The sequence below is a fragment of the Pygoscelis adeliae genome, unplaced genomic scaffold (assembly GCF_000699105.1).
Source record: "Pygoscelis adeliae isolate BGI_AS28 unplaced genomic scaffold, ASM69910v1 Scaffold199, whole genome shotgun sequence".
In the NCBI taxonomy this organism is placed as follows: domain Eukaryota; kingdom Metazoa; phylum Chordata; class Aves; order Sphenisciformes; family Spheniscidae; genus Pygoscelis; species Pygoscelis adeliae.
The window spans coordinates 481,286-494,047 of record NW_008825495.1 but is presented as its reverse complement, the minus strand read 5'-3'; the positions used below and the strand labels follow the sequence as shown (position 1 = coordinate 494,047).

The following is a 12,762-nucleotide window of genomic DNA, read 5'->3' as shown; positions in this document are numbered from 1 at the left end:
AGAATCATAGAATCATGTCCTTCTTGTAGTGAGGGGCCCAAAACTGAACACAGTATTCGAGGTGCGGCCTCACCAGTGCCGAGTACAGGGGCACGATCACTTCCCTACTCCTGCACCTCTTGCACAGAGGTGATCTAGCATGTTTGAGACATTAAACCTGGGCCAAATTTAACCACTGTGGCTTTTGCTCTGAGCTTGTCAGGATGCAAAGTTTGAAGTCAAACACAAGGGGCCAGTGACGCAGCCCTGCTAAGCATGAAGCAAAATGGTACACAGTCCCAGAGAAGAGTCTTCACAGCTACAGCAGCTCCAAAGCTGTGGAACAAGAGCCTCCACCGGAGCACTCACCAGAACGATGCTCAGTTTTGCTAGCTGGGATTCTGACTTTATCTGCTCCATTAAGATACGCACCTTAGCAAAAAATCCTCCTGGCTTGCCTCTGTCTAGTAGAAGTCAAATTAACTCTCTGCCTCTCCTGCTCCATGCTGCAATTGTGCTGGCGCATGCAACGTGTGGCTGAACAGGGTTGACTCACCATGGAGTCACCCCAAACTGTGACTTAAGAGGTCATGGCAAAATACCTGAGCCACACAGACCAGCCACAGGCACATTCCCAACCGACAGGAAACGTAAGGTGCTCTGACCTAGTTCAGCTCGTCTCTCTGTGACCAGGCGATGGCACGTCACCTTGAGGTCGCCCACACGCACAAGTAGCTACCGTGCTTCAGCTGATGCTCCGTAACTTGACGTAAGCCTGAGGCACAAGACCGCATGAGTCTCCCAGGAAGGCTTGCAATCAGGAACACATTTGCTGGCTACAATAAAGACAGCGAAGGGTACAGAAGTATGCAGCTGCATTTTGTCTGGCAAAGAAACCCACCTCCAGCCTAGATATTACACAGCGGTACACACTTACAGGCAGTAGATGTCTACTGGAGGACTATATCCTTGCCTGCTAAACCCCAAACCATCTTCCAAATCGATAGCATACTATTTGCACTTAATAAAATCTAGACTTCATAAACAACACTCACAGGAACATGTTCTCGCTACAGGAGAGAACATATAACCAGAAAGCATTGCTTCATCGAGGCTATTCATTCAGTTCAATACTATACTCAACCCTCTACCCAACACTCCCTACAACCGAAAAATAGAAAGAGACTGTATTTAACCAGTTCTTATAGATACAAAAAACAGCAAAACCCAAGAGGAAGGTATTTTCCTGACAGGATATCTATATTCAATCCTATCTTATAATTTTCTAAAACTTGCTTATGGACAGTTGCAAGGAAAGCCAGAACTGAGCAGGGCAAAGCAACTGCCCCCCAAGGCTTACTCACAGGATGAAACGGCTTCTGCCTGGACTGGAAGGGCAGATGCCAGATCTCTCCTCAATCCTGAACCAAAGCACACACTCAAGTCTGGGTTTTGGGACAGCTGTGTTGAAAGGAAACAGAATCAGGGCCACTCAAGGGGGGCAATCCCATGGCAGGTCGACAGGGTGGTACGGGGAGAGAGAGGCCATCGAGGGCCCTTTGAAATCCTCCACTGGCAATTAGACCTGTCCTCAAGCGTGCAAAGAGAAATGCCAACTCAACCTGCATGTGCATTAAAAGCACAGAAAGGCCATCAGGATGCCACGTGTGCCAGGGCTGGGTTCCTGACGGGGACCTCGGGGCAGCATCTGGATCGCCTCGGCATGGGCATCCATAAGCTGGTATGATGGATGCAACAGCACGTTCAGCTTACGGGGATAGCGACAGGAGTGCAGCACATGACAATGCTAACCAAAACGGGGGGGTCCCCCAGGGACACACATTGTGGCTGCAGGATGGGTGGCCAGGAGGACAGAGCTCAGCCCCAGTGATTGCATCGAGCCCCTTGCTAAAAACAAGCACAAGCCTCAGCACCCACTACTGCAAAACTGGATTGTGCAAAAGCCTGAGTGAGCAAGTCAGCCTGAGCGGTCAGAGGGAAACGGGGAAAAGCAACCAAGAACAGGAATAAAACTGGAGAAACTCTTGGCCTTGCTTCACATTAATAAAGCCTCAAGCGCAGATGGTGCTGCCGGTATATTAAATGATAAGATATCGGGGCACAGCCTTGTTGAAACCCTTTATTATATCTCAAGCTTGGATGAGGCTGTGATTAGAGTTATTCAAAAACAAGGAAAAAAAAAAAAAGAAAGCAAAAGCCTCTAGTAATTCTCACTGTATCGACTCCTCTCTGTGATTAATGCTGATACCCAGCATTTTTGCAAAACAACAATTGCTGGAGGTTTGAGGTAATTATTTTATTGTCAGTCAAGATCTAAGCAATTTACGTATTTCCAATACATGTTCCTAACTCAGGCAGGGCAGGATTTATATGTGTATCAAGAAAGCATCCTTCCAGGAAGGAACCTGGATCTCCTTTGATCCTCAGGTGGTCTTAATTTGAGCAAACACCAGAGGGGAGGTAGGTTTAGCATCAGTCATTTGTGGTTTGCACTGCCCAAGCAGAGAGAAAATGTATCTACAGTCTCATTAGAAAGGAATATTTTAAAACCATCTTCCCAATAAATTACCCTCTCTCTCCCTGCTACTTGTCGCAATGAACTCTCTTCCTCTATTTTTCTCTTACTGGCTCTGCAACGGAGCCAACATTTTAACCCAAAAGATCAGCCTCTGACGCAAATCCCCAGAAGGACAGAGGCAATTCAAGGCCGATGAACCTTCGCATTCCCTCTCTCCATTTTTTTTTGGAGGGCTGAAATGCCATGAAAACAGACAGATCTTTTGCATCGTAGTATAGATCACTATTAGAAAATAAATGTGATTTCTCCAACATAAGGACAAGTCTCTTTTTACAAGGCAAAAGCCACCCAGACTAGCACAGAAAGGAATAATTAATAACTCTCACCCAGGGAAAGCTACTGCCCTGCCTGTGTTCTTCAATCAAGCTAAGTGATTACCAAAATCCAAAGGGAGAGAGGGCTGAAAACCATCTCCTCTGTCTAAACAGAGTCAAGTTTTCTGACACATATAAACTGGAGGATAGAAGAAGAGGCAAAGCACACTGAGATGTGATACACGCATACACTGAAGTTGTAGACACGAGGTAAAAAAGGATTACTGCAGATTAAAAAGACAGCAAAGACACTACAATTTATATTACAGTAGGGCTGACAGACAAGGGGACAGACAGACAGTGCCAAGGCAGCTGACAGTCTAGAAGGATGCCTGCCTCACCGCTCTGTGCAGAAACCCAGATGGTGCTTGGTTAGCAGATGCAGTCCAGCCTTCGCAGCACGGAGCTCTGCGCAGGCTAATGGACCCTATCCTTTAATCCAGGAAAAAAAAACAAGATAAATTACTTAGAGCAGCAAATGCCAAGCCGTGCTCTGAGGTAGACACATCCTAACTCCAAAGGCTGTAGCAAACGGATGGGTAGAGCCAGACAGCTGGAGAAGGTCAAAAACACTCAGCCATGTGCATGAGTTTTCCAACTTTGCTTTCTTGGGCCAACAAGAGCAACTGGAGGTGCAGGCCTGTTAGAAGGAGTCCTCCTGTGCTGGGAAAGCCCAGGAGCTTAGCGCTGCTGCAGGCTGCGTTTCCGTGCTCCCCAGCAAGCCGAAAAAGGATGAATTTGCTCAGCTATGGTCTGCCACCAGGCAAATTGTAGGTGACCAGTGGCCCAGACGTTGGTTCCTTTCAGCAACGCTTCCCTAACGCTCTCTGCGCACAAACATCACCCAAAGCTCCCCTGCCCCAGGCTGGGGAGACAGCTGTTTCCACCACAGAAGCCGTTGCTCCCTCCTTGCTGGTATTTCAGATTTTTGCACGGCAGGGTAGCAAGGACTAGAGCATGCAGGAGTGACAGCAGCCTTCAGGCTTGGGATCATCCATGCCCCCCACCATCCATTAGAAATGTCCCCTGGTCAGCCAGACCTCAGCTGGGACCTTTCATACTGACCATGTCAGCCATGGTGACCAATGTCCCCTCTCTCCTCCCACGAACCCACAGATTATTTCTCTGTGGCTTCACATCGCCTCACTCCAAACTGAAGAAAAAGAGGCAGAAATGCTGTGGATGGACAGGACCTCTTCATTCCCCTCAGCAATAGCCAGTAACTCCAGTTTAACGTCTTGCTGATGGGATCCCATCTTCTTCGCGGGCAGGGAGAGAGAAGGCAGAGCCAAACGTGAGCAAACGCCTCTAAATCCGCCCCCAGCTCCTGGAGGCACCGCTTAAGGGCTGGTAACAAATGGGCTTAGCCAGTCTTCCTCTGACACAGGTTTAACTAGATGCATAAACCTTGTGGAAGGGCTGCTGCTTCAAAGTAATGTACCTGAGGATGTTGTAGTGCTGCTGTGTCTCGATACACTCCACCAAAAGCATCAGGCTAAAATATCAGCCCAAGTTTCCTGCTGGAGGTTTCCGTGTAGAAAGGCCTCTGCTGTCTTCCCCTTCCTTATGATAAATTGCAAGCACACACACTTTTTTATCGCAAGCAACAGCTTTATTTCACCTATTTCTGATAGCTGCTTGCTTTCAGAGCTGGGAATCACCAGAACACCCTCCAATCTTCTGTTTTACTCATCTCCATTCCCTTCTCTTGGTCTTGATTTCTGCTTCGAGGACAAGAGTTGAGGTGCTTCCAAGAGGAAGGACGTGGCTCCAACCCATTAGTGGTTCATGTTCCGTGGCTGGAAACTCCTCATCCCGGTTCACAGCAGAACAGACACACTGTCAGCTTCTCCCATTTAAAACGCACGGGCCTCGTTTGTGAGGGCATGGCAGTCTTGTGCTGGATGGAAAAATGGAAGAACAGGGTGGTAGGTGAGGACCGCAGGGCTCAGACTTGTCCAAGTTTTGCATCTCCTGGAAGAGAGATGGACCATTGTCCAAGGTCCCAGCACAAGGCATAGGGCTGCTTCTCACCACGCCACTGAGCACCATGCTGCAGAGCGTGTGCAGGACTGGTCTGCAAGGCTCGTTATCTCAGGTGTCTTCAGAGCAGAAGTAGGAGCAAGTCAGGTCAAAGAAAGAAGCAATATTAAAGAGGGGACTGTGTCTCTTGACATAGTCCCCAAAACACCTTGGGATAAAATTTGATGAAAAGAAAAAGCCGTCTCCAATGTGAATCGTTCCCTCCTGGGAGCTGCTCTGTCATTACAATAGCGTAGTTCACACCGAGCTGGCAGAGAGGATCGTTATTGTTTACAGGTATGTGGATGCAAAATTTCCTTTGACAAGGCAAACCTGATTAAATATGAGTCTGCTCCAGGATTAAGACACAACCATGAACACTCTCTTAAAACGGTTAAAAAAGAAGTCATTCCAGAGTACACATCTCTCACGAGGAACAGAAACTTGAGTTAGGCACAGATTGATGATGGGAGCTTCATTACTGCTTGGGAGAGGGAAGGGGAGCTAGCAAGGAACATATGGAACTGTATAAATTATTTGGAGCACCCAGAAAGACAGGAAAAATAATCATCTGTATTTCTGAGACTGCTCATTTCAGTCTGCAGCCGTCTGGAACACAGACCTCACGTGGCCAACACTTTGTGCAACAAAACTCCCATAAACACGTACGGGGCAAGGCTACGGAGGGCAGGATTGCTGCAGGCAGCTGCACTTCAAACACGTTGGAAAGAAAAATTTGCTGGCTCCGCTCCTGATCCTGGCTCCTGCCAGCCTCTCTCACCTGGGATTTCTACAGACTCAGCCCCTTCTGTTGGGATGGTGACTTTTTGTGTGATCCTTTGCACCTTTTCCAAGGAGAAATGCAGGTGCGCACATCCTTCCTCCAGCGAGAGAAAGGAAATGCCCAAGCACGAATTTAATTCACCTCGTTCAAATCCCTACTCTGCTAAAGGCTCCCTCATGAAACCAGTGGGGTCACTCTGCTTTTGCTTACCACCTGTAAAACATGGATACCCTTTCCAGGGTAATTAAGAAGATAAATGCATTAAAGATTAAAAGGCACTCTGATGTTCCAATAGCGAGAGCTCTAAGAGTACTTAAAATAGATCCATTTTGGGCAGCAATTAAAGAACATACTACTAACTTCTGAGTCTCAGCTTCTGTCTTCCTAATGGTGGTTATTTTTGCCCATAAAAGCATTAATCCGAGCTTCCTGTAAAAATGACATTTCAAATATTCATCATCTTCCACTACTCTGCCTCTGCTACTCTGCCTTACCATCATTAACCAGTGGCATCTGTTACATGGTTTATGCAGTATAATTTGCAACCACAACCACAGATCTGCAATACAGCTGGAGCTATTTTCTCTGTAAGTAACTACTCAGAGTTGCAAATATTTTTTATCCATTAAAAAAAAAAATCACATTCCAAAAGTGTGTTTATTATGCAAGTGCCTTGTCATTGCCTAAGTGAGAGAGTTATATGACCTTCGATTATTGTAAGAACTAAGATCCTACACACAAAAATACATGAAATGCAGACGTGGTATGTATCTTGGAAACTACATATTGAGAATTACATTGTCACCCTTCATAACTTCCTTCTGAACTGCTATTTTATTTTTTCTGATCTTCAATTCCTATCTACAGGGATGGTCCAAACTCCATCGTGTACAATACTTCCATGGGTAGATGGCAACCTATAATGAATGCTGTGGAACCAAGCAATTCAGATGACTTCTTACAAGCTACAGCATAATCACATAGCCCTGTAATATGGTATTGCCATTGCCATAAACAGGTGGATATAAACAACACACCAACGGTCAGTTAAAGAACTGTAGATCTGGACAAAAATGGGTTCAGGGTAAACAAGAGAACAAACAATAGCATCTAACATACATAAAATCCACCATATATAGTAAATTCAGATGTAATATGGAACTGCAGATCAATGAAGAAAGAGCAAGGTGCAAAAGCGTGCTAGCAAACATACAAAAATGACTTCAAGTGGACCCTGAAGTGAGAAGGAAGAAACCATCGACATGAGCATCGTATTCCTCCTGGCAAGGAACTCCAGATGTTGATGACCCACCCTAATAAATTCACCACAAACCCCTGAATGAAACCACCAACCTTAGGACCCACAGAAGCAAGGGAAGGACAAGCCTAACACCAGGATAAAGCACAGAAACTAAGTATGTGTGTAACGATCCTAATTGCATTACTATTTCTTTTCTTTTAATAATTAGATCTGGACTAATAATGATTAGACCCTTAAGATTTCAATTGTATTAGCAATAAATTCTTGGTTTTATAAATATATGAGGTGTGCCTCCTCTTTGGCCCTAAAACAAGATTTTGAGCGTAACAATGGAGTTTCTTCTGTTAAGGTTTATGGTTCAAATCAGTCTCTCTTCTGTTTACTGCTGTTATCTCATATTAGTGGTGGCCTAGGATAAGCAACTGGTGGTTTCAGTCAACATCTTAAAGAACCAAAGTCCACCATAACAACCTCTGCTTAGACAACTTGAGCCATATATTCAAAATGTCATGACCCTATATGCCTCAAGATGAAAATGTCATTGGCACTCCAAACAACTCCATACGTTTTGAATGCACGAAGCAATCTACTGCATGCTCCAAAGCAGCAAAATTAAAGGCTTAGTAATATGCCCTAAACCTCCTGCTGCTACCTTACTATGGATAGCAGGAGTTCTTCATCTTGGGACATGGACGACAGGCAAGCACTATGGCATTAACAAATAGCTTGGGAGCCTGGGGACATTTTCATGTTCTACCACAAAGTTCCCACAGCAGTTCAAGCTAAGTTGCTACGTCTTGGCTCATGGTTTGTAAAATAAGGATTCTCACAGACATCAGGAGAATAAATACTCTTAAGAAGTGGGAGAAGAGCACAGTCACAGTAGCCACCACCAACACAGAAGTAGAGGGCCTTGATCTCCATGGAGGTGTACAACAAAGGCCATCTACTTTAACATTCAGGAGGAATAACTAAAGGACCCAGAAACTGTTCACTAGGTTTGAACCCATCTAAACCAACTGCAGTTCTCCTTGTAACGCATAAACACTTAATCACAAAAGAGGTAGCAGGGAAAAATTATGTATTTTTATTCATTCCCAGAGACCCCAAGTTTCCTGCCCCTCTGATGCTCTCCGAACAGTTAGTGTTCGCCTACCACCCACCACCTACATACAAATCACGAAACAAGTGGACAAAGGTCAAAGCCATCTCACACACGATGCAGAGAGGTCCCAAAGTACTGCCGTGTCCTTCACTGGCAACCTCTGAAGATAAAGCATTTGAACAGGACACCAAGAGAGATCCCAAAGCATATTCAGACTTCCCTTCTCCAGAGCTGCAGGCCATCAGAACCGCTTTTGGAGGATCAAATTCTATTTTATAAAGGCACAGATGACATCATCTTCTGCTTTACTTTTTGTCTAAATATTACTGGTTAGAGAGTCAGCTGATGGACTGTAAAACTGACAGCCTCATTACTGGTGCATATAAATTGCTTTTGCTCAGCTGGAGTTAATGTAGGAACATCTGACTTCCCAGAATTGACATTTTTAATGATTCTGTTTCTCCAGCACTTTCTCTTTGACCACTACAAAAATTTAAACTGTCTCTTGCTCTGCCAAGCTGTTTGTGGATCAAGTTACTCGTTCTCTAGGGATTTGCAGTGTGTCAGCCATCAGACCAAGCAAACGCAATAATAACTGGTCTGAGAATAGCTACTCCAATACTTCTGGGCTCTTCTGTACTACAGATTTTAGCGTTAAATGTCAAAATTCTGAAGGCCAGAGGACAGATGCATTCCCAGGAGAAGGACCTATGTGCAAAGTATTTTGAAGATGGAAAATGCCAACTGTAAAAGTTTGGTGCTTAGATGGCGTACCCTCATCTTGTACACCGTTGGGTACTGTTATCTTTCCTGTGCACAGTCTTCCTTTCCTGTGCCATATCCCACGTCAAGCAGAACAACTTCCCCGTCTAAACCATATTTCACTCACACAAGATGGGAAATTCTTCACATCTCAGCACTATTTGGCGAAGGGAGGGAAGCGTAGAGCTCTTCCCCGGGATGCACAAAGACACACACCATGGGCTGAGGCAGGCGGGAGCACAGTGCCCCTGACCCAGCTGCATTCAGAACTGCAGCTCCCCCCTCCAGGGACTGCATCTGGGGACGTCCAGCAGTTACGAAGCCATCTTAAAATTAAAGTCAAGTTAATTTTAGCATTAGAAGAAAAGCACTTAAAGGAAATGGATTTCAAAGAGGTAGCTTTAGATGAAAAGCACTTAGAGAAAAAGGGTTTCAAAGAGAAATAGTCCATGTACACGTCCAGCAGATCTAAAGCTTTACAAGCCCTTCACGGTGAGTCTGGTGAATAATTTCCCTTCCACTTAGGAGCATTGTGGGCATCAGCGCATTGTAGATGGGGAAGGAAGCAATATCAAAGACCCATTAAGGTCGTCTAGACAGAAAAAGAATAAATGGCTCTTTACGTGTTTACCTCGTGGAATAAGAGGGGTGAGTCACAAGCAGAGAGACTGATCCCACTGCATCCCCTCTTTTCTCACCTGCAACACCACTGCACAGAAGTTCCATCTAACTCCTAAAGATGAACTCAGCTCAGCCACAGCCTCATCCTCTCCCTCACAGCTGCTTGCACAGACTGCAATAGCTTAAAAATAAAAGGCAATCCAAACCATTTGGATCTGGTGACACGTTAACTCAGCCAGGCACTTCCAGAGAATGCAGAAATTTACGTCTGCTCCGTCCTTCAGGTGCCCAGACTCGGCAGCTGACTTACCTTGACAGACTTCACAAGGGCTCCTCCAATTTGCATGAGGGTCAATAAAACATAAGTTAGGGAGAAAAATCCCGCCTTTTGCCACACAGTCAATTTATTCCACGTCTGAAATTTTGGAAAGGTGGCCTTTCCAAGTTCTAAGAAACCGAGAAGGTGGTGGAGGATGAAGGCTGCAGGATGATGCAATATTAAACATCGGAAACTGAACTGGGCCCATATGTTCAGAAGCAGATCTCTGGAAGAGATACTGCAAAGTGCATCCTCCAGCATGGCTCTGACTAGGGCAAAGGGACCTCATAACAGATACTATTACACAAGCAGTGTTAAAGCTACATATTGTTTCATAGCCCAGGCCTGCTTATTTTCTGTGCACGATTACTACAGCCTCTCCAGCCAGAGAGGTTTACTGCACACCAGGGACAGCTTCAGCCTCTGGTCACTGCTTTCTCACCTGCCTCATTTACCAACGCATCTGACAGGTGTCTCCTACCCTGAGCCTCTTCCTCGAGCAGTGAAGACGGTAGGGCTGGAAATGCAGCCGTGACTCCAGTTCAGACCTGCATCAGCTACAGAGAGAGATGCGCCTGATGCCTTATGCAGAGCAACCTCCTCCGTAGCCCCAAAGTTCATGACAACAGCCTATGTCATATACAACAGCATCTTCAGCAGACTCTAGGCACCCTTCCGGACAAACTAACCGTTGCCTTGCACCCTGCTCTGGGAACAGGGCTCCCATCAGAGCCCTCCAGAGACCCAAGCCAGATGACGTTGCATCAGCCACCCTAGCTGGGTCGGTTAAATGTACCAAGATTCCTGAAGAGATATCAGTGCCATCTTCCTCCATGCTGCACGACGTGATGCCTGGTGTGTGGGGACACACCTTGGAGTTTGCAAAATGCTGCCTCTCTTGAACACTTTACGAAGCACTGGCACCCTTAGCCAGGATTGACTGATTCAGAGGCAAAGTTCTGCCAAGCCATCCATCCTGGTACTTACGGTCCCGAACCAGGCAAATAGCTTTAGATGGCCAGCAGCTTAATGCTACCTTCTCACTATTGCAAGCAGTTGTACAGAGCTCACCAAGCCAGCCCATTGCACCCCTGAGTGCAGAAAATATGCTGCTCCTCTCACGTTTTCTCTCGAGGCACCACAAAGATCCTGCACCAAGGAAATGAGTAAGATGTGAACACAAAGCTGCTGATGCGACTCCCATCATAACCCTATGCTTCTTACACACTTTTCCTCCAAGCACTGTCAGGTACTTCTTTAATCCAGCTTGCCAAAGCCAATCACAAATCACAATCACTTATAATTATTCCCCCCCCACAGCTCCTGTCCAGCCTGATGGGATAACAGGACACGTGAAACAGATCTGACATGGAAACCAGCCAATACGCTGTTTTTCAAGCAAGAGTTAGTGGGATGGAGATATCAGACCTGATGTAAACTCAATCTGAAATTTCCCCTCACCTGAGAAGTATTTATTTGCCCACCCTCAGAGCAGGGCAACACTAAGCTCTGGGAATGAAGGAGCAGGTCTGGAGTATTCAGAGCAGCTCTCCCCAAAATGAAAACTCAGGTCACGCTGCCTGGGACCCATTCCAGTTCAACCGGTCGTCACTGGGGAATGGGGTTTCCTCGGAAATGAACCTGCTCTGTGTTTAGCTTGAGAGCCAACCCGTGAGACTCCCTGGCACGAGGGGCTGTCCCATGCAAAGTCAAGAGCAGGAGACGTCCTCTGTAAGGATAAAAGAAGGGGCTTTTTCTCTTACCCAGACCCTGGTTCTGCTGCTCCCACTCGATGGTGTCGGGAACCTGGTAGGACACCCCGGCCAGCTGGGCCACAGGGTTTTCCAGGCCAGCTATGGGCTCCTGAGAGGTCTCTCCTGGAAGCGTGAAACCTGGCAGCTCAGTGTCACCCTCCATGCTTTCATCCATCGAATCTATGTCTTTGTCCTCCTCATCTTCCTCTTCCTCCTCTTCTTCTTCCTCCTCCTCTTCATCCTCTTCCTCTTCCTCACCCTCTGGCCAGAGAGACATAAAAGCAACATCAGGAAAGATCCCACAAGACAGAAGATTCATACGTCTCTACAGGTGAGCAGCAAGACAGCCAGCTGATACCACTTGTCCAAAGGCAGACCAGTTGAATGAAGTTCTGCCTGTTTTCTAACAGTAAAGACACCCAAAGGGGTTAATTTGGAAGAGCTCACCACCATTCAAAGTTGCTCAGTAACAATGAGATGTTGTCTTAGACTGTCAAATGCATTAGTGGGAAATACTGTTATTTTGCTTCCTAATAGTGGAATACAAACAAGCATGTGCACATGTACAAATACCTGAGTATATATAACTATAATGCTCTCTGCTCAACTAATTTCAGCTCAAGTGAGAACTATTGCCCTGATTTCCAATCCTGGAGGTAGCAATAAGTTGGTTCTCTTTTTAATTTTTATTAAGCTCTGGAAAGGATGCTGCTTTCCAGCCCAATTAAACTGACACGGCCCCTCCTCCAGAAAAAGCATCTCGCTTTGATGCATGCTGGCAGATCAGCTCTTGGGTGCGGGAAAACAGCGGTAATGGTAGTGATCCTCAGCAGGATCCTCACCAGGTTGTACCAGCACTCCTGTAACAACAGATTTACACCAGACAAAGGTATGACCAAGGAAGACCTAACTCAGTATTGGAAAGAAGGCAGCGCAGCCAACACTTTGCGTGAGCAGATAAATGTGATGCTGAGGAAATCCCTGCGGATTCTCCACTAGAGCAGATACTGGTCTTACTCCAAAGCTGACTATACTGTTAACATATGGAGAGATAAATATTCAAGGCGTATTTCATTGCTAGAATCTAAAATGGCAACAGAAGAACGATGAGGTTGCAACAAGAAGCCCGAGGGCAATCAAGAGAGACACCAGGGCCTTGGGACGACTGGTTAAGGGATCAGGAGCACAAGTAGCGTACGCCTCTATCCTTCCAGTTGCAGGGAATGATGAGGGAATAAACAG

The 12,762-nt window shown here is 46.1% G+C and overlaps 1 protein-coding gene across 1 annotated transcript in view; it reads right to left on the bottom strand.

The window, feature by feature from the left end:
* The window catches only part of LOC103923067 (chromosome unknown open reading frame, human C14orf37), a 66,880-nt gene that overhangs the window by 32,086 nt on the left and 22,032 nt on the right, over positions 1 to 12,762 (bottom strand). Inside the window, exon 4 of the mRNA XM_009331313.1 lies at positions 11,530 to 11,781. Coding sequence (XP_009329588.1) covers positions 11,530 to 11,781 — 252 coding nt within the window. The remainder of the gene's footprint in view (positions 1 to 11,529; positions 11,782 to 12,762) is intronic.